Source organism: Phacochoerus africanus, chromosome 9, assembly GCF_016906955.1.
Source record: "Phacochoerus africanus isolate WHEZ1 chromosome 9, ROS_Pafr_v1, whole genome shotgun sequence".
Lineage (NCBI taxonomy): Eukaryota > Metazoa > Chordata > Mammalia > Artiodactyla > Suidae > Phacochoerus > Phacochoerus africanus.
In genome coordinates this window covers 27,097,531-27,117,331 of record NC_062552.1, presented here as the reverse complement: position 1 = coordinate 27,117,331, position 19,801 = coordinate 27,097,531, and the positions used below count along the sequence as shown (strand labels likewise).

At 39.3% G+C, this 19,801-nt stretch overlaps 1 protein-coding gene across 1 annotated transcript in view; it reads left to right on the top strand.

Annotated features, from left to right (window-relative positions):
• Positions 1 to 1,236: 1,236 nt before the first annotated feature.
• HCRTR2 (hypocretin receptor 2) overlaps positions 1,237 to 19,801 on the top strand; it is a 99,820-nt gene continuing 81,255 nt past the window's right edge. Inside the window, exon 1 of the mRNA XM_047796323.1 lies at positions 1,237 to 1,824. Coding sequence (XP_047652279.1) covers positions 1,602 to 1,824 — 223 coding nt within the window. The 5' untranslated portion in view covers positions 1,237 to 1,601. The remainder of the gene's footprint in view (positions 1,825 to 19,801) is intronic.

The following is a 19,801-nucleotide window of genomic DNA, read 5'->3' as shown; positions in this document are numbered from 1 at the left end:
ACTGTATTTCCTCCTAGTCGCATTCTCTGCAAGATATCGACGATTGTCTAAAGGAAGACCCAGTGAGTGTCGGTGGTGGAGATAGGGTCATTTGGCAAAAATATTTCCAAATAACAGTGTTATTTGAAAATAATCGGGGAAAGAGTGAACCTAGGAAGCATGGAAGGCAGAAGGAGGAACTGCAATCCTTATTTTGAATATGTGATGGATTGTCATGTGAAAGATTCAGTGCATGTAGCACCAAGATGCAACTAGGACTTGGAGTAAAAGAGTGAGAATGACAAATGTTGGTTTAAGACATAATTTTAATGTAAGGAACAGTTCTCTAACCTTTAGAGCAATCCTGTGATAGTGGAAGACGTGAACTGAGGTAGTCACAGCCAAACCAGGTGTGAATACTCACCATATTATCAGAAGGCTTCTAATATTACATTGACGTTCAGGCTAGGTGATTCCAAGGGCCTTCCCAAGTCTGGGTTGTAATCAGTCAAATGCAATATTCCTATCGCAGTTATTGAAAGTGAAAGGGTCATGAACTCACACGCTGACAAATCCCCAAACGCTATTCTTAGAGACAAAAATCAATCCATGAGAGAAGGCAGGTGACATCAGTCCTGAGTCAATGAGAAGAAAGACCAGCCGGGGGGATGTGGTGTTCCCCAGAGAGAGCATCTCTACCTGAGTACCAGTACATCCTACTGGGGACCTGTTTAATGCTGCAGGGTAAGTCAGGACTTCCTCTGCTTGCCATTAACTGTGATCATATTTACGACCCTTACGTCCTTCAAGGATCTGCGGTTGTATTTGACACTTGCTGTTGCGAGTACAAATTCCAGCCATGTAGACCTTTCAATTCAAACCTTGCCTCCTTCTCCACTTTGGAGGGTGAGAGGAGAGGAGGGGGTGCCTTAAAGATTCGTGGGTACTAAGTTGGCAAAGCCAAGCAAATGTTAAAAGACTTACCAGAAATGACTTTTGCATCTTCTTGCCTGAGGAACACAGTGGCTCCCCCTCATTACTTTCTATTTACATGACCCAGACAAAAGCATCCGCAAATCTTGTATTAACCATGTGTTGCCTAGTTTGCCATGTCCATGGACCTACACACATCTCTGTTCACAGAATCTACACTTGGGAAATGCAAGGGAAAAAGTAGAAAAGAGGGAGATGAAACCTGCCGAGACACAGGTTAACATAATTTTCACGACTTTTTTTTTTTTTCTCCCACTTCAGCCCCAGCTCTCCCCAGGCGCGGGAGGAGGTTGTGGGCTGCGGACTCAGCGCTGGAATGAGGAGTCATTGAGCCTGAGCCGAGGTACCTTCCCCTCCCAGTGTCACCGCTGCAGCCTCCAGTGCCCCGGTCCCTAGATGCTCAGCCTCCTCGCTTCCCGGTGCAACATCGCCTGCAAAGCCAGCCCAGCAGCCGCACAAGTTGCCCGGCAGAAGACTGGGAGGCATTGGCTCCGTAACTTTTCACGTCATTTTCTGCTCGGGAGCCCCTTGTCGCCTGTCCGCGCCGCCTTCCCACCGCAGACCGCGGCGCCCATGGGGCAGGGGCCGAGCCGCTTGCAGCACTGAGCCGACCCGGACTCGAGCCCGTGATGTCCGGCACCAAACTGGAGGACTCCCCCCCTTGTCGCAACTGGTCGTCTGCTCCGGAGCTGAATGAAACTCAAGAGCCCTTTTTAAACCCCACCGATTATGACGACGAGGAATTCCTGCGGTACCTGTGGAGGGAATACCTCCATCCGAAAGAATATGAGTGGGTCCTGATCGCCGGCTACATCATCGTGTTCGTGGTGGCTCTCATTGGGAACGTCCTGGGTGAGTGTGCCCCTGGGCAGCCCCGGGAGGGGCCGCCACGTCCATGCGCCCAGGGCTGCAAAGACCCCTCCTTCCCCGCCCCGGGATGCAAACAAAGAGGTCGCTGCTCTCGGGGTGGGGTATGCTATTTGGAAAAAAAAAAAAAAAGTTTTCTGATTTTACTAACCAGGACCGAGCCCTGGAATGGTGAATCTTTTTTCTGCAGGGAGAAGCGGGCACCCGTGTTTCTTTCGCCAGCACCTGGGTTCTAAGCGCATGGAGACCTGCAGCGGCAGGGCTCTCTAGGTGGTTTTGGATGAGTGTGGGGAAATTAGTCATCCTTTTGTGTAACGTGGCCGGATGTTTGGGGGTCTTGGAGGGAGGTCAAGCTGGCTGGATGCAAAGCTGTGCTCTTAAGGAGCAAGCTCTCTTGGGCTGTGGAAGTCACAAAGGATTTGCGAGCTGGGTACAGTGGTTTTTGGCGAGGGGGTTGAGGCTCTGTCTAGAGGTGGTAAGAAAAGGGCAGGCAGTGGGGACAGAGGCAAAGCATGGAGATGCACTCACTCACTGAAGCTGAATTAAACAGGAACCATGCCGGGAGCTAGCAAGAAGAAGGAGGGGCATCTGAGAAAAGTACCAAGGAGATCGCAATCATTCATCCATCCATCCATTCATTCGTTTAGCCACTCTACCGATGTGTTTTCCAGAGCACGCTTGTATCTAGGCTCAGGAAATATTTGCAGCCGATCCCCCCACCCCCACCCCAAAGACGAGACCAAGCTTAGGGCTAGGTTCTTGCTATTTGTCCCTGTCTAGTTTTGTATGCAAACATAGATTCCTGCCCACTCCCCACCTCTGCACAATTTCTAAGGGTCAGGGAAGGGGTGCAGTGGCGTTATAGTGGCTGTAGTGATGGAGTTTATTAGGGCAGCTCGGAAATCCACTTTATGTTTAAAAAAAAAAAAAAAGGAGCTTTGGAAGAGAGGGACGACTGAACATGAATTGTGAATGGAAGGAGCCTGCACCTTGATGAATGGAGAGTGGGAGGCGTTTAAATGCAGAGGGCAGAGTGGAGGGAATCTCTGTGGAAAATGATGGGGGCAGGGGAGGCTAGGAAAAGATACTCTTGATTTTGAGTTATGAAATGGGGGAGAAGATGGGTGAGGTGAAATAGGCTCTGAGACTTTGAAGTCCAAAGCAAAATTTGTACCTCCAATGGAGAATGATAAGGGACTTATCAGGCTTTCAGCACTAGCCTGATTTTTACTTTCTCCAAGTGTGTCAGTCTGGGTAAGAAGCATTCAAAGTAGTCTCTCATCAATTTCAGAGAGTAGTTGGTACTATATGACTGAAAGGCATTCCTGAGAAAGTTGGTGGCATATTATTTGATAAGAAATATAGCAATCCTCTGAGAACTTTAGATTGTTGTGCCTGTAATTTTTTTTTCAGGCTATTTTTATTTTGTTGCTGTTTTTTTAAAAAGGCAAACCTAAAGGATGTAAACAAGGTGGATGAAGGTGGAAATACACATGATTAGGGCCATTTGTTGTAAGGATAAATCTTTTAATAATAATGCTTTTCTTGTTTTTCTTCTTGTCATCTCTCTTTAGAGTTACAACAATTTAGATCTATGGCTACTAGCATAGCAACATTTCACTGCCTTATGCTAATGCTTAATAAGTGAATAATCAAAATTGAACATCCCCTGAGTACCTACTATGTGCCACACACACACTCTCTCACTTAAACTTCAGAGTAATCACATTTGACAGAAGAAGCAAGGCTTATAGAAATGGGATGACTTACTAAGGAACATGATTCAGATTCTGTTCCATTTCTTCTGACCTCAGGTCCAGAATTCTCCATTGATTGATATTCCACTCTAGATCTAGAAAGCATATAGAGAATGAATCCTTTGCACCTGGTGTCTGCAAGCCTCTTAAATGCATTTCCTGTTCTCCCCTGCGTCTATGTCCACTGTTAATAAATTACCACAAGGAGTTAATGGTTCTGTAATTCTCCTCAACAAAAAACCATCCAGAGAGGAATGTTATTGCACTGCAGTAAAATTTTGACATGTTTTGCAGGAATAGCAACAAATCATGACTCTTTTCCTTCCTTCATTTTATTTCAAGCTTAATCTCTGTGATAAAATTTGCTCCTTTTTGCTGTTATTTTATTCTGGCTTGCACAGACCTGTGCTGTATAGTCTTCATATCCTAATTGCATAGTTTAGGGATACGTGTTTGCTAGCCTGTGTTTTAGTCTCAAGAAGGAAACACCTCTACAGTAAAGCAAATTGTTTCCTATGGTCAAGAAAGAGCACTGTCCACAGCCTCAAGTGCTGAAATGGCCAATTTTATTCAGTTAAAAAAAAAAGATGTACTCAAAGCACTCTGCTCTCAAGAAACTGACAGCTGTTTTCCTCAGGACTGAAAGATACTGAAATCCTCTCTGGCTGAACTGAAACCCATATTCTGTACTGAATATTCCCTGAAAGTTGATGAGGTTTAAGTTTGACATTTAAACAAATGAGCAGTGTCATTACTCACAGACAACTTCCTGCTCTTTGAAGTCACTGTCAAATCGACAAAACAGATTAGATTGAGAATTGCTTTTTTGCCCCCGTGGTGTAAGTAATTTTATGCAGAGAGTGGCAGGACAAGAAATCACATTATTCATACAAGATAAAGAGGCAACATTAGGTGTGAAGGTGAAATATCCGTGTAGGTGGGAGACCCTTCAGGTCCATCCACCATTTGCACCTTCATGTAACTGACTACTTGGAAAATCTCATCCTTGTTGAACTTACAGATATAATGGAATTAGTTAGAAGTCATTTCCCTCACTATGCGCTTTTGCGAAGTGATTTAACAGGATATGCCCTGAGACGAATGACAATGTCTTGCTCATGCCCATCTATTCTTCTACTCTCCATGGTACCTCTCTCATTATAGCTTCCTCCACTATTAGATGTTTCTTTCCAGAGACAGAAAGTGGTTTCCTGGAAAAAAAAAAATGTTAACAACAGTCATTCAAAATAAGGCAAAAAATACATGCAATTCATGAGTATATGATTCTAATAAAGACAGATACATGTCTCATTATAGAATTTTAAGCCCTAGGAAAGAAGAAGAGATGGATTCTTTTTGGAAGCAGTGTTTTTCCAGTATCTTCAAAATTATGTTACATACAACCTATTCCTAAGTTTGCCTTGTACGTTAGCCAAATAGATGCATTCAATTATTTGACCAGTACATTTTGAGCAATGTTATGTTTTTAAAATTAATGTGTTGGGGGGGGAGAGTTCTTGGGGACACTCAAGGGAATTTATTTGATATCATTCCTACTTCTTACACCTTGAGTAGAAACTAGATGGAGAGATGACTTCTAGTCAGTTCAAAGTATTAAACATCTGGAGGAAATGAGCAATTCTCTGCATCTCTTCCTTTCCCATGCAAAGATCATGATTCTCACCTGGGATGATTCTATCTTCCCTATTCTTGTCTTCATATGAAAAATGAGGAGAACATTCCACAAATGACATCAATCCAGCTGTGCTTCTTGCTTGTTGTGTGGCCACTAGCAAGTGATTGAATTCTCCAATTCCGTTACTTACAATTGAAAATTATGGTTGATACAACCTGTAGTATGGAAATCCTATGAGGATATAATATATGGATATCCTGTACGCAGATATATAGAGAGGTATACACAAATATTTTTTTTCTTGACTCAGGAGACACGAAATGCTGATTTCTATCCCTTCATTTCCACTATTGAAATCTCTCCCTAATGTGGCTGGTAGCCATTGTCTGCCTCCATGGCCAGTCTGTAGCTGTGTCACTCTCTATGGCCTCTGCCCTGGCATTTTTCTCACTTGAGTGTTTTCCTGAAAGCTGTTAGTAACATGGCAACGGCTCATGTTACTCTTCTCCATACCAGCCCCACCCACCCATCCCCCAACAGATGCTTAGTGCCTCCATGCTGACTACTTATCTTTGCCTTCCCACCGCTCTGTGAAAGGTCTCCCTATCATGATCATTTCCTCTCCATTTAAATTAGTCTGAACTAGATTCCATTCACCCAGAGTCTTTGAAGTGTTACTTGGCCCATCTTTCATTACTGATATTTTAAATAGCCCATGTGGTGTGTGTGTGTGTGCCCAATACATTGATTTAACTCAGTTAAAGCACACTACTCATTTAGAAATGTATCCAATTAGAGTTAAACTAAATTGGGTAAGTGGGATGGGAGGAGTACGTGTAATAGAGTTACTTCTTACAGAGCTAATTGTATGCCCCCGATGTGGCAGTGGCAGAGTTGCAAGTTCCCACTACTTGTAAGCCTAAGAGATCCTTCTTTTCTACTTCCCCCAATGCCTGTCTTAGGTCCGTGAGTGTTTTAAAACCCATCCTTTCCTACACAGGACGCAGAAAGAGGTTAGAGATAATACACTCCTATCTCTGCCAAGACTTGGGATAGAAGTCATGAGTAGTGTCTGTAAAAGGCAATTGTAGCCACTAAGCTTTAAACTTGCATATTTTAGTTAGAGAATGCAAATCATGCTTAAGAATGAAAGTAATACTTCTACATTTTTACTAAAATCATAGCCACTTAGTTTTACCGGATAAAATAAATCATGTTTTTGATTTGAACAGAACGTCAGTGATAACTTTTTAAATGGCTGTCTCATAGATAACAGTAACATTTATCATGGACAGACAATAATGAGACAACGTGTGCTACTGATCATTTAAATGGAATAGGTTCTTTCTATATTTGAAAAAAATTGTGTGGAAAGTGAAATAATGAAATGATACCAATGTTTAAAAGAGGCTAAACCTAATATTTGATTCAAATACATCAAGTTTGAAATTTTTCCTTGATTTTATTAGAGCATGCATATGTATTTTACATACGTATATGAATTTTTATTGTTTCCTATTTTAGAGCATATTTGCAAATGCTCCCATGCAGCAGTTATGTGAGCATTCCAAAGTCCCTGAATTCTTACTCAGCTCCTCAGATTTCAGGAGTATCCACCACCGGTATTATTTTCCTGGTGAGAGTCGATCTTTCCATCCCTCTTCCTGTAGAATTCTGATACACACCACAACCTTACTGATGCTGGCCCACTGGTGAGGTTTGGTCAGTGACATGAGATGGGTGAAACAAAGATTATTTTTCATCTCTAGTACTTCTTCTCGCTGCAAAGGAAAATGAACAATATTTATTGAGTCCTATATGCCAGGTCCTGGAGGCTAGGTTCCATGATGAATATATGTATTTCCTTTATGCCTCATAATATAGCAAGGTGATTGATAGCCTTAGTTGATAAATGAGAAAAATGAAACTCAAAACACTATTTTAACTTGTTTCAAAGTTTAGTCAGACAATATAAGACCTCGGTTTCAAATATGGATTTACAGGTTCCATGGCCCATCTGTGTTCCATGACTTCACTCTGCTTAGGTCCCGGGCTTCCAATCCTGATGGAAACAGGGATGAGAGGAGAGGCTGGGCATGATGCTGAGGTGTGCCCTCCAGACAATTTACAGAGCTGGGCTGGCCTGTTGCCACACTATTCCTCTGATAGACTGCATTTCTTCAGCTGGGAGGATGAGCTCATTTGATAAGCTAATCAAGGTCAGACTAGGGTTACTTTACAAGAGAAAATTTCAAGGTAAAATAGGCGCTGCCAAAAATACTTTATACTCATTGTATGAATGTTAGATCATTGTGGCCAAGGATGATTTTCTTATGAAGGTGCTGTCTTTAGACACCATTAGAGCCTGAGGTCCTAAACATTGACCATCTCAGATAAAGATCGTTTTCTTTGCCTCTTTTGGTTTTCAAACCTACTCATGCGCTTTATTGTTTTCTTTTCCTGATGAGAAAACAGTCATAAGTTTCAGTTATTGATTTACCTAAGTCAACCTTCATACCACGTAATAGAGTTCTAGAGCATAATGACGTTACATATATCCAAAGAGGCATGACTCAGTACCCCATACGTGAAATGACCTTTAGACGCTGACAGTGGAACATTATGAGAGGCTATTGAGTGAAATACATGACATATATGACCAGCCTTTTTTTAATATATATTTATTTTATTTGTTTATTTTTTGCCTTTTATGGCTGCACTTGTGACACATGGAAGTTCCCAGGCTAGGAGTCGAATCAGAGCTAAGCTTCCGGCCTGCACCACAGCCACAGCCCTGCCAGATCCCTGACCCACTGAGTGAGGCCAGGGATCAAACCCACATCCTCATGGATACCAGTCCAATTCATTTCCACTTCTCCACAGCAGGAACTCCTGTGACCGGTCTTTTGAACAGCTGACTCCTAGGACTGAGTTTACTCATTCTGTCTTTGTTCTCATTGAGAGATCATCTCCTAATCAAATATATGGATTGCATATATATTTAAACAGCCTGAAATTCCTTGCCATTTGAACTCTTTTTCCTTAAACAAAACAAAACAAAACCTGTTTGGAATAAGTATGTAAATATTGAAAATATTTTTGGATTATCATCACTGAGTCTTTTCCAGTAATTTACTTTCACTATCACAAACATAAGAACAATGATTAATATTTATATATTAAAGAAGTCATTGTTATATATATTTCCTCTTTATTCTTCAGAACAATCTAATGAGATAGGTCTGATTTAGTGAAAATAATCAGGTACTTGAAATGATTTGAAATCACTTTCAAAAAAGTTTGAATACATGCAAATATCTAGGGATTGTGAGTCAGCTTGGGAAAAGCTTGCCAGTTTTTTAAATTCTGAGAGGCCGGAATAAGGATACCAGCTCCCTTTGTCTGACCTTCAGCTAGGATGTCTTTAATCTGACTCTATCAATGTTCTGAATCCAGATGCACATTAACCAGATTTACAAAAATTGCAAATAAATAAACAAAAAGTCCAACATTTTAATTTAAAATAAGAGGTTATGGGAGTTCCCATTGTGGCTCATCAGGTTAAGAACCCAACAAAGTGTCTGTTAGGATCCGGTTCGATCCCTGGCCTGGCTCGGTGGGTTAAGGATCCAGCATTGCCACAAGCTGTGGTGTAGGTAACAGATGCAGCTCTAGCCTGGAAACTTTCATATGCCACAGGTGCAGCCATAAAAAGAAAAATAAATAAATAAATAATAAAAAGTCATGCTGCCTGCTGAAAGTCATGAGGTTGGATGTGACACGATGTTTACAGCTTTTGCTTGGATGTTTTACACATGAATTGAGCCTATGTTAAGAAAAAAAATAACAGTATATATTCTGCATCATTCAGCAATAAAAAGAATGAGAAAGAGCAAGAGGGACTATGGAAATAGCTTTAACATCCCCCTTTCCCCAACAAATACTAGGGGAAAAAATAAGAAAAATAAATTAATTAATTGACATAAATAATAAATAAATAAAATAAGAGGAGACTCGTACAAGTCTTAGAATACTTCAAGTTCTTTCAATCCTCACAGTCCTTTCTGTAGACATAACTATGTGAAGAGCTGTATTAGTCTGCAAAGGAAGGCTGAGCCATGGCAGCACATACACCCTAAATGCTCACTGGCTTAGCATCCAAAAAGTTTATTTCTTATTTTTTTAACACCTAAGTCGGTTTAGAGAATCTGTTTTCTTCCACTGATTCAAGGCCCAGGTGGCCTCCAGGTTTATGTCCCACCTCATCATGCGGCCTCCGTGGAATGAGCCTCCAGGATGGGAACCAGCGAACAAGGGTCCCCCATCTCCTGGTACTCACCCCCTTGTCGTCCCCTTCCATATCATGCCACAAGTGGTCTGGTGACCGACAGCATGCAACAGAAGTGACAGTGTGTCACTTTCGGAATTATGTTATACAAGTGTTCGTCTGCTGCCTTGAGTGCCCACTCTCTTTGATTTCTTGCTGGAAAGAAAGTACGCTGCCTGTTCAGAGCAACCCACATGGTGAGGAATTGAAATAGCCAGCCAACAGCCACAGATATGATCTTAGAAGCAAATCCTTCAGCCAGATTGAGTCTTGCGATGAGGGCAACAACAGCCTCCCTTCCTTCCACCAGTGTGACTAGATTATAGACCCAAGATGGAATGATCTGAGTCTCTCGCAGACCTCTGACCCTTTAGAAGCAGTCAGATAATTAATGTGTAGTGTTTTAAGTTTTTAAATTTGGGGCTAGTTCTTTTACACCTCTAAAGTTGTCATGGTGGGAGAAGAGTGAACTGGAAAAAAAAAAATACACTGGCTCTTAACTACCTTTACCAAAAAGCAACACATGCCCACAATTGCTTGGCCAAATCCAATCACAATGTATCAATCTAACTATAAGTCCGGCTGGAAAGTGTAAGGGAACTTTGTCTCTGTTACAGGAACCATACAATAGCTAAAAGTATTTTAAACTTGCATAGCCTCAGAAGAAGGGAATTTAGAGGAATCAAGTACTTGATGGCATAGGCTAAGATAAGCTGATAGAAAGAGCCACTTGAGCCACTTGATATCTCGGGACTCTGCCAATAGGAGTAACTTAAGACATTGGAAGACTTTGTGCCAATTCCTGTCCTAAGAATCTAGGGCACAAACATAATAGAAACCAAGGAACCTACACTCTAGGTGAAGAGACAAACATATTCACAGATCATTTCAATATAATGTGTTAAGTGCTCTGAGAGAGGGGTTATAGGATGTAGTGGGAACACATAAAAAGGACGCTTCATTTCTTTGGGGGGATTAGAGGGAGATCCAGGAAGAGATGACACCTAAGCAGAGTTTTAATGCATGAATTCAAGTAACACAGGTGACGAAAATTGAGCAAGGTGTTCTAGGCAGAGGAAACAACATGAGCAAAATCAAAGAAGCATGAAATAGCTTGGACCATGGAGAGAATGTTAAGCGACTGGCTAAGTCCAGTGTGAGTGCAGAAGAGGAGAGACTAGGGATGGAGCTGGGGCATTAGATAAGGGCTGAGGTATGAAATACTGAAGGGCTCAGCTGCCTCTGAGGCTACAGCATAAAGAGAGCCCCTCAAAGACTTTAAGGGGGGTGTCATTGGAAGACTCAGGAAGGTTTTTCACACTGGAATTTGTGTCCTGTTTGAGGCTCACTTAATCAAGCCTATTTTAATGAAAAAAAATGATAATAAAAGGCAATCAACATGCTTGCAGGTGGCAATCAAAATTACTTCTAGGAGGCTCTCTCCACATGCTGCATAAAGAAGAAAAGGAGAAAGGGAGAAAGAGATAAAATGAAGAAGAAAGAAATAAAGAAAAGGGGAAAGGGGAGAAGATAAAAATCCAGGGGAAATGTTCCCGTTTTTGCTTTACTGAGTATTTAAATTTGAGAAGTAATTCCTCTTTAAAATATTTTTTCATATTTCTTTCCCGAGATGCACTTATAAATCTCATGTGCCATAGCTCTCTTAATATTTTCCACTATCCTATACAGCTTTTCAGTAAAATTATTTTCTGTCTTAACTTATTTAGGGGGGTCTCGTTGGGTTGCTGTACTCTTCGTTATCCATCATTTTAAGTTCTAGAACATTTTTTGGTCTCACACTAAAACCCAAAAGATGACAAATTTGAGATCTAATGAAACATTTTCATATTTTCCAACCAAATCCCCAATTTTTTACTTCAGGTAACTTGCAATTTACTAAATATGCTCATTTCAAAATTTATCTTAAGTGGCATTTTTTTTTATTCTTATAATCAATGGAGATATTACATTAACCCCAAGTCAGCCTTTAGGGAATTACAGAAAACATTTCTCTACAAATTGACAGGGTAAAACTTGAAAATTTCTAAAACTGTCATTACTTTTAAAATATTTTATTTGCTCCTCTTACCTCACAAGGGGAATACAGCACAGATGAAAAAGTGTAATATCCTTTTCTAGATTTTCAGTGAGTTTTTATTCCTCCTTGGTGACTCTAGAATGAATTTATAAAGCACATGGTTTATAACCATGCAGAGCCCTGATTGTATCACTATATTGTTAGAACTGGGATCAGAAAAATCACTGTCTGTAGTAATTTATTTCATAAATTCAGAGTGAATTTGATGAGTCATCCACTTTGGTAGAGAACCATATTGCTTATAAATACCATTTTGAAGCCAACTTGTCTTTCTTAAAATGTGCAGATTGTGCTCATCTTTCTGGGGTGGAAGTAAAGAGGTGTGGATAAGCGCTTATGAATCCAGTTTGTCACTGGGTGAAACTGAGTCAACTTTTTGTTATAAAAAAAAATAGCTAAAACTTAATCTCTCCAATTAGAATACTCAGTAAAAAAAATTCCCCGAGTTTTGAAAGCTCAAAAACAAACACATTAACCAATCTTACCAGCTGGTGCAGGAAAGGGACTTCATAATTACTAGGACATTTATGTGCTGGGGCTTGATTTATATTTCAGACACAAGGAAGCCTAGAAAGCCTTGTTCTTTGAAGTCATCAGAGATGGTGATGGTGACTCAGAGATTCCTGAAAGTCAGGAAGATTATCCTCGTTCATAAATTTATGTGTTTTCTTTCTGCAGGCATGATGAACATTGCAACTGGTTACTGAGAGGAAGCCAAACTATCTCAGTGGGAGAGGGGAAAATAAGCATGTAAGAACTTAAAAACAGAGCTAAAAACGTGTGCATGCTCGTATGCTCACATACACGCATTTGGGGGATTGCATTCATATGATTAATGATTTTAAGGCACCCTTGTTTTTCATGCAGGATTAGGAAGCTACCTCCCAAACTTTAAAAATGCCAAAAAACTGGAATAGAAGGCCTCGACTTTCTCAAAAGTCAAGAGAGATTTTCGACTATCCCCTGAGTAAATGAGCTAGACTTTAGGGAAGCAAAAGGATAAATGCATTCGAGATGAGGATATCCTTGAATTAGCATTCATGTAAGAGAGGCATCCTTCAATGACTGATCTTTGTGGCATAACATATTTTCTCTGAACAGACTCAATCTATCCCTGCTTTTTCAACTTCATACTTTTTAACCCCTTCTGGCCCTCTCCTGGCTGGCTCCTGCTCAGCTCACTTGGCCGTATCTTCAGAGAGGGTCTCTAAGGAGGCCAGTCTGAATCCCTCTGTGACCACCCCATTTTGTCTCTGTATAGAACGTTATTACCATTAGAAATGACATTGTTGGTTGCTTTGTTAATTTTACTCTTGGCTCCCTGAAATAACATGGAAGTCCATGAGAACTGTTTCTTTATTTTTTGTTTTTATAGGTGCATCCTCAGCATCTAGAATAGTGCCAAGCATACAGCAATGTTTAGCTGCTAAATGAATTAAAGGATGAGACTTCCACCAGGAGGAAAACTTTAGATATAAGCATATTTTTTAAATTAGGCGTTGCAGCCATTAAATTTCTTCCATGCAATTTTTTAAAATAAAACCTCAATAATTTGAATTATGTTTGTGATAATAATGTTCCCTATCTTAAGGAACACACATTAAAATAAATATTATATAATTACCAAAGTGATGATTGTAGGAGATCATTTGTAAAATCTCTCCCCGACACTGCAATCCCCATGACATTATCATGGAACTCTTTTGCTTTTCTCTGGAAGAACAAGTGAGATTTACAAACCATGGCAGTTTTTTTTTTTTTTTCTTCTCAAGAAGGTTACATAAATACATTTCCAAATAACATGCTATATCTCTGCAGTTACTGAGGAGAACATGTAATATACAAAAGCCTTACTGAAGTCCTCTTTGTTTCAAAGTGATTGTTTGTTTGTTTATTTGTTTTTCATGTTTTTATATAAGTCTAAGGAAACTTTTGACCATTTGTTTCCCAGAGGGTGTGAGAGAGCTAAGACCAAATGTTATCTTGACTCTATAGTTTCTGCAAAAAATGGATGCCACACATATTCCTATATGAGCCCAGGATGATTCAGGAATGTCCAAAGGGTCTCAGCTTTAGAAATCCTTTGTCATTTTCCCCCATAAGTGACTTAGGCAACTCTGGTACATTAGACTGTGCAGACAGTTGAAAAAACAATTATATTTTCAGATGGAACCCAAGAGTGCTATTGGTAATAACTAGATAGTTCTAAACACTTCATTCAATGGCAAACAAGGGAAACAACAAGCCTGACTAATTCTGGTCCTCCATGTCCTGAAATACTCATCAAATTATAAAATTTTAAAAATCAAAGTACAATATTGCCCAGAGATGGGAGGCTTTTCTAATTCTAGCAGACCTGTGACCAACTGAAATGAGGTTATCAATAGTTCTCATTATTGTGAATTAAGTAAATTATAGTCAAATTTATATGTTAGGCTTTTGGGAGTCATTATATTGCCCTCATTACAAAACTCACCAAGAGGAATTGTCATCAACTGTCTTAAGTTACTCCTACAGCATCCTCGTGGTAGGGCTGTCATTCAGTGCCTTTTCCAGGAAGCGGAATTTAGTATTAAAGGCTGTTATTGCATTAGTTGTTTGAGTAGATCTACATATGATCTACATGGCCTCTACCTTTCTGATCAGTAAATCGATACAATTGCTTTCTTCTCCATTTCCTCTCTTCCTTTGATAGTGCACCTATGCTAGTGTGCATAACAAGTTGAGAAATTTTTGTGTGATTTAAGGAAAACACATTTTTTTATAAACTCAACTGAAACAGACTTGAGCTTCAGTGACTAATCAACCCTGCCTCAGTAATCCAAAAGTCATTGTAGATACCTGGCCTCAGAGACTAGAGGAGCAGCAGCAAGAGTCAAGCCGGGTGTAGATTTTTCTCTTCTGGTAAACAGGCGTTCCTAAGACTTCTCTGAATGCTGAGTCACCACCAGCAACAGTGACAGTATCTATGGCATTTTGGTTTGAAGTCATGCAAGTATATTTTTATCATCCACATGCAAAAGGCAACCTAGAGAAGCAGAGGGCTCCGTCCAACTGTAACAACAGAAGGCATACACACAAAAATAGGGCAGCCTGAACCAACACACTAGTTTTCTGGAGCTTATCTAATTTGGAGCTATTTCCTTTTCTTATTTCATTCAGCAAATATTTATTGAGCACCCACAACGTATAATCTGTTCTATTGCATTCTGTGGAGGAAATACAGAGTGAAAGAGGCATGGAACTTACCTACAAGGAATTTCTAATCTTGTGGGAGAGACTAACAGGTCAAGAATAGTCAATAGTATGAGGCTTATGGGACAGGCACATGCTAAATATTAGAACATAGAATCTGACTCAGGGCCGGAGGGGGAAAGTACTCCTTCTCCAAAGAGGTAGCATTTGAGGTTTTGTTGACATGTGAGTATCATTTTAGAAAATTCCAAAGGATGGAAAGAAATTACACTTAAGTTGATGAAGTAGAGGGTATAAATTTATGATTTCTCCCAGATCTATAAAGACTATGCAGAAAATGTTGTTCAGGGAATTCCAGTAAGCACAGGCTTTTATGAACTTCTTTTTTGGGGAAATTTCAAGTAATAGAGACTTCAAGTAATCTCCTTTGATGCTTTATGTTGCTTTTACCATCTGCTTTATCATGTGGGGATATCTGCCCAGTCTCACCTGTATTTTTAAAGCATGGTAGGTTGGATTTTTAAAGTCTGAAATGCCTGGAATTATTTTGAAATGAATTCTGATGGATCAGAGTTTCCCAAAGGAAGATAAATCTGGGACAGGGGTGAGAATGGGTTGAAATTATGATACAGCAGGTACTGGGAAGCCAGGAAGGAGCTGGCCTGAGACTCTTCAGAACAGTGATTATGAGGGTAAAACCAAAGCAGTGAGATTGAGTATAAAAAAGAAAAATATAAGGTATTCTGGAAATACAAATTGGTAACTTATCCAATGTGGAGAATTTGAGAGGAACAGAAAAGAATCTTAGTATTAATAGACATTTTTGGCCAAAGAAAGTGCAATGATGGTCTTATTTACCTTTTTCTTAACCTAGGCAGGAAATATAGAAAGAAAGTCAAGTGTTGTGAGTAGAAGGGCCATGATGAATTCTGCCAAGGCAAGTTGAGTTTATATAGTTAGAAGACCATGCATGTGATGCTGTCCAATAGGAAGTGGGGATGGCTTTCCCAAATGCCACTCACAATTAGTTTTCTACTCTAAAGGATCTTTTTTCTTTGATTATGCAGGCAACATCAACAGATTATGTGAGTATTATTTAGACTTCCGGAATAATAATAAGGGAATGTAAAGTTTTTCATGGGTACATCAAGCAGGGAGACCTTTTTTTCCAACCCTACATAAATTCATTGGTTCAAAAATATGTATGGTGTGTCCATAGCAGCAAACAAAATGGATAACACTTCTTCTTTTAGGAAGTTTATATTCTGGTGCTGATACTGAGGATGTATTTTGACAGTAGAACCAACAGGGTTGACTGACGGATGGTATGTGGGCATGAAGGAAAGAGAAAAACCTACATTTTCATGCCAAGTAGATGGGTGGTGGTGCTGTTTATTGAGATATGGGGTCCTGGGGGATGTGCAGGTTTGGTGTAGGGAAGGAGAGAGAATCAAATGTTTGATGTCAGACAGTCTAAATTTGAGATCATACCTGTAGGTGTATTGTGAACACTTGAATATGCAGTCAGGAATTTAAGGAAAAAGTCAAGCCAGGCAAAATAAACCTGAGATTTGTAACCAAGATCTTTTAACATATTCCCCACCAATATGAAAGACTCTCTATAGAAGGAACGTCACAGTGAATAGAAAAACAAATTCTTTCTTGCAGATTATTTTGCTCTTGGCTTTCTCATAATCGTGGCTCTATTTCTTTACATCTTGAAAAGGGTCACCTTGAACTGTATGTTTAAAAAAGAAATGAAAACAAAAAAACACTAGAGGATGTGTCCATGTGTGACTTTACTGAGTGAGAATTTCAGGGGTGCTGACTCTAGACTCTGCATTTTAAATAGGGTCCCAGTACACTGACTGAGAATTCCTGCCACAACGAAACATAATAGGAGGCCTCCTGCTATTGGAGACCCCCTATTTTTGGAAGCCACCATGACAGCCCAGTGCTTTTACATTTGACACAAATTCAGTTGTGTCAGTAAAAACCTCTCAGAGGCGAGAAGATTAAAATACCTGCTTTGAAATGGGATTTGGCAGAAAAACAAGAAAATGCAGCAAAAAGACCAATAGGAAGAGTGAAAGGAGAAAAAGGAAGGGTTAACTATGTGGAAGCCCCAAAATTTCTCTCACTGATAACTTCTAAGTAATACTTCATTATAACATGTTAAGCCAAGGTGTCAGAGTGTAGAGGGACTCAATTTCTTATTATAATAGTCCGTATATACTGAATGTCATACAACTTTACCAAAAATAGACATTTCAAAAGCCTGGCATGATAAGCAGAATTCGCTGCATATAGAATTGGTATTGTAAAGACTTAGAAAAATTCTAGAGAAAAATAGGAAAATGGATTTCAGAGTGCAAAGATTTCTTTCTCTATTTTCTAATTTATGATTTTCTATTTGGAGTCATTGTTTCAGGATTAAAGCAAAATCCCTTTCCTAGTGTGTATCCCTTAAACCATTAAATAAATTATATACATATTTCATTATGCATAATAAATGTAATTAATCAATTACATCATGGAAAGAATTGGGGGGATGTTATGGAAACAAAAGGTGCTTGACCATACAAAAGCTTGTGGAGGACTGGCTCTGATTTAGATGCGGTGGTGCAGATTTATTAAATTACAGATGTCAGGAGTTGTTGGTCACAGAATAGGTACTAAAGTTATGTGACAGTCTAAAAACAGCAAAAACTTTTCGGCAATGATATTGAAGGCATGGAAACACTGAATGGACATGGATTGAGACAAGGAATAAAAATTGTCCTCTGACGACTTGACCACACTAAGGTTTTAGAAAACGTTTTCACTGAAATATCCTTAATCCACTATGTGGAAACAAGGAGACAGGTGGCTACCTATTCTTTAATACACTGGAGTTTGCAAATATTCTACCTCCAAAGAGCAGATGTTAAAAAAATACTGTGAAATATTTATGACTTGAGATGTATTTGGCTATAGTAAGTTAGAGAGGAGGCTTTTTTTTTTGGACTGAAATAATTCAGATTTGGAATATGTAAGTCTAATTCTTTTCCTGTACATTGCGTATATGTGGTATATACATGGAAAAAACCTGTGTTTATTCACATGTATTTTAAGGAGTTATTAGTGGAATTCATTACAGAGAATTTAATTCTCCTTTATATTCAGTTCAATCTACTCAAATTTAAAGCATCCATTTTCAGTTCAAGAAAAATATTTAGAATTTCTCTTGGCTTTTATTAAGAAAGCCATTATCGTCAACTTGCTTTCAACTGGATCCTGCAAGGTATTACCTTGTGCTTACTTAGAGTATTGGTATGTAAGAAAAGTATTGATTGACAAAACTTTTAAAAGTCACTCGTTATTAAATCTGACTGACTTCCCCTTTGCAAGCTATCTCTAAGTACTCTCTATTATTATATACATCCTGAATACTGCACAGAGACAAGGTATATGCTGTATTTCTTCTGCCTCTTTTTCTATTCAACGTTATATTTAAGTGCTTAAAGTTCTGCTTTTTGCATTGAGTGAGTGTAAGAAAACATGATCTGTGCTCAGATTTAAGGAGTGAAGAAAATGTATGGAAGGTTTCTGGATAATGTTTGCAAGGTCACAGGGACAGATCCTTTTGGAAGGTCATGGAGTACCATTTTCTTGAGAGATAAGGTCAGTATTTCGTAGCCTGGATCCTGATGTTCTTCAGAGACCTAATTTGGGTGGTGTTGAATAGGTTTAAATGAAATCTGAATGTTGAGAGAACATTCATTCATTCACTCATTCATTCATTCATGAAATGATTATTGAGCATATATTTATTGGCAGGTATTCTTGACACTAGAAAAAACAAAGATCAAAAAGATTTTCATCATTGTCCTCAAGGATGTAATAGTCTCCCAGGAAGGACAAAAAAGAAATGTATGGAAGAAAAAGGCTGTGTAGTATCTATTGTTAAAGAGATATGAACATTGCCCTGAAATATAGGACTGTGTATAAAATTAGTTTCCTGATGAAAAGGAATTATTAACGCAGGAGATTGGTGCATCAAGGCAGTAAATGACAAGAGGGACAAAATATGAAAGAAAAAGTGCTTGTAGAAGCAGAGCAAACACAAACTATTTTTTTTGCCACCTCCAGCTTTAAGTATCCTCAGAATCACAAAAACAGTCTTGGTCCCTGAGAATTTGTTTTCTCTTCCACTCTGAGTAGCAAATTTAGGATTTTGTTACCTCTTTGACAAACCACAATTTACAGAGGAATTCTCTTGCCCCCCATGCCATCCTTCTGCTTACCTGTGAGACTTGACCAAAGTATCAGTATCTCCAAGTTTCCCGTCAAATATAATAGTTTGGTCGTTAGATTGTTACTTTCTTTTTTAAAAATCTTATTTGGCATAGCTGATTCACAATGTTGCATTAGTTTCAGGTGTACAAAAAGTGATTCAGTTATACATTTACATATATCCATTCTTATTTTCCCTTATACATTGAGTAGATTTCCCTTCCTGCTGTACAGTAGGTCCTTGCTAGCTATCTATTCTATGGTATATATTGCTACTTTCTTTTAAAGTGATTTTTAAAAATAAATCATTCAGTGTTAGCATCACTGTTTGCATCAATGTTGGACCCCAGTACTACAGAGTTAATGCTGTTAACGAGTGAGTTAGTACCCTTGGGTTTCTGACCTTTGCATGTCCTTTCCTCCTCTGTTTTTCCTGCCTTAAGACTAGTTTCTCAACTTGTTATCACCTCAGCAATGAAGCATAAATGGGTGGAAAAAAATCTCAAGTTGGTTTTCTCCCCGGGACACTTGGCAGAGTTTAATTTTTTCATAATAAATTTTTTTTTAATCTTTTTGCCTTTTCTAGGGCCGCTCCCATGGCATAGGGAGGTTTCAAGGCTAGGGGTCTAATTGGAGCTGTACACCACAGCCTACACCACAGCCACAGCAACACA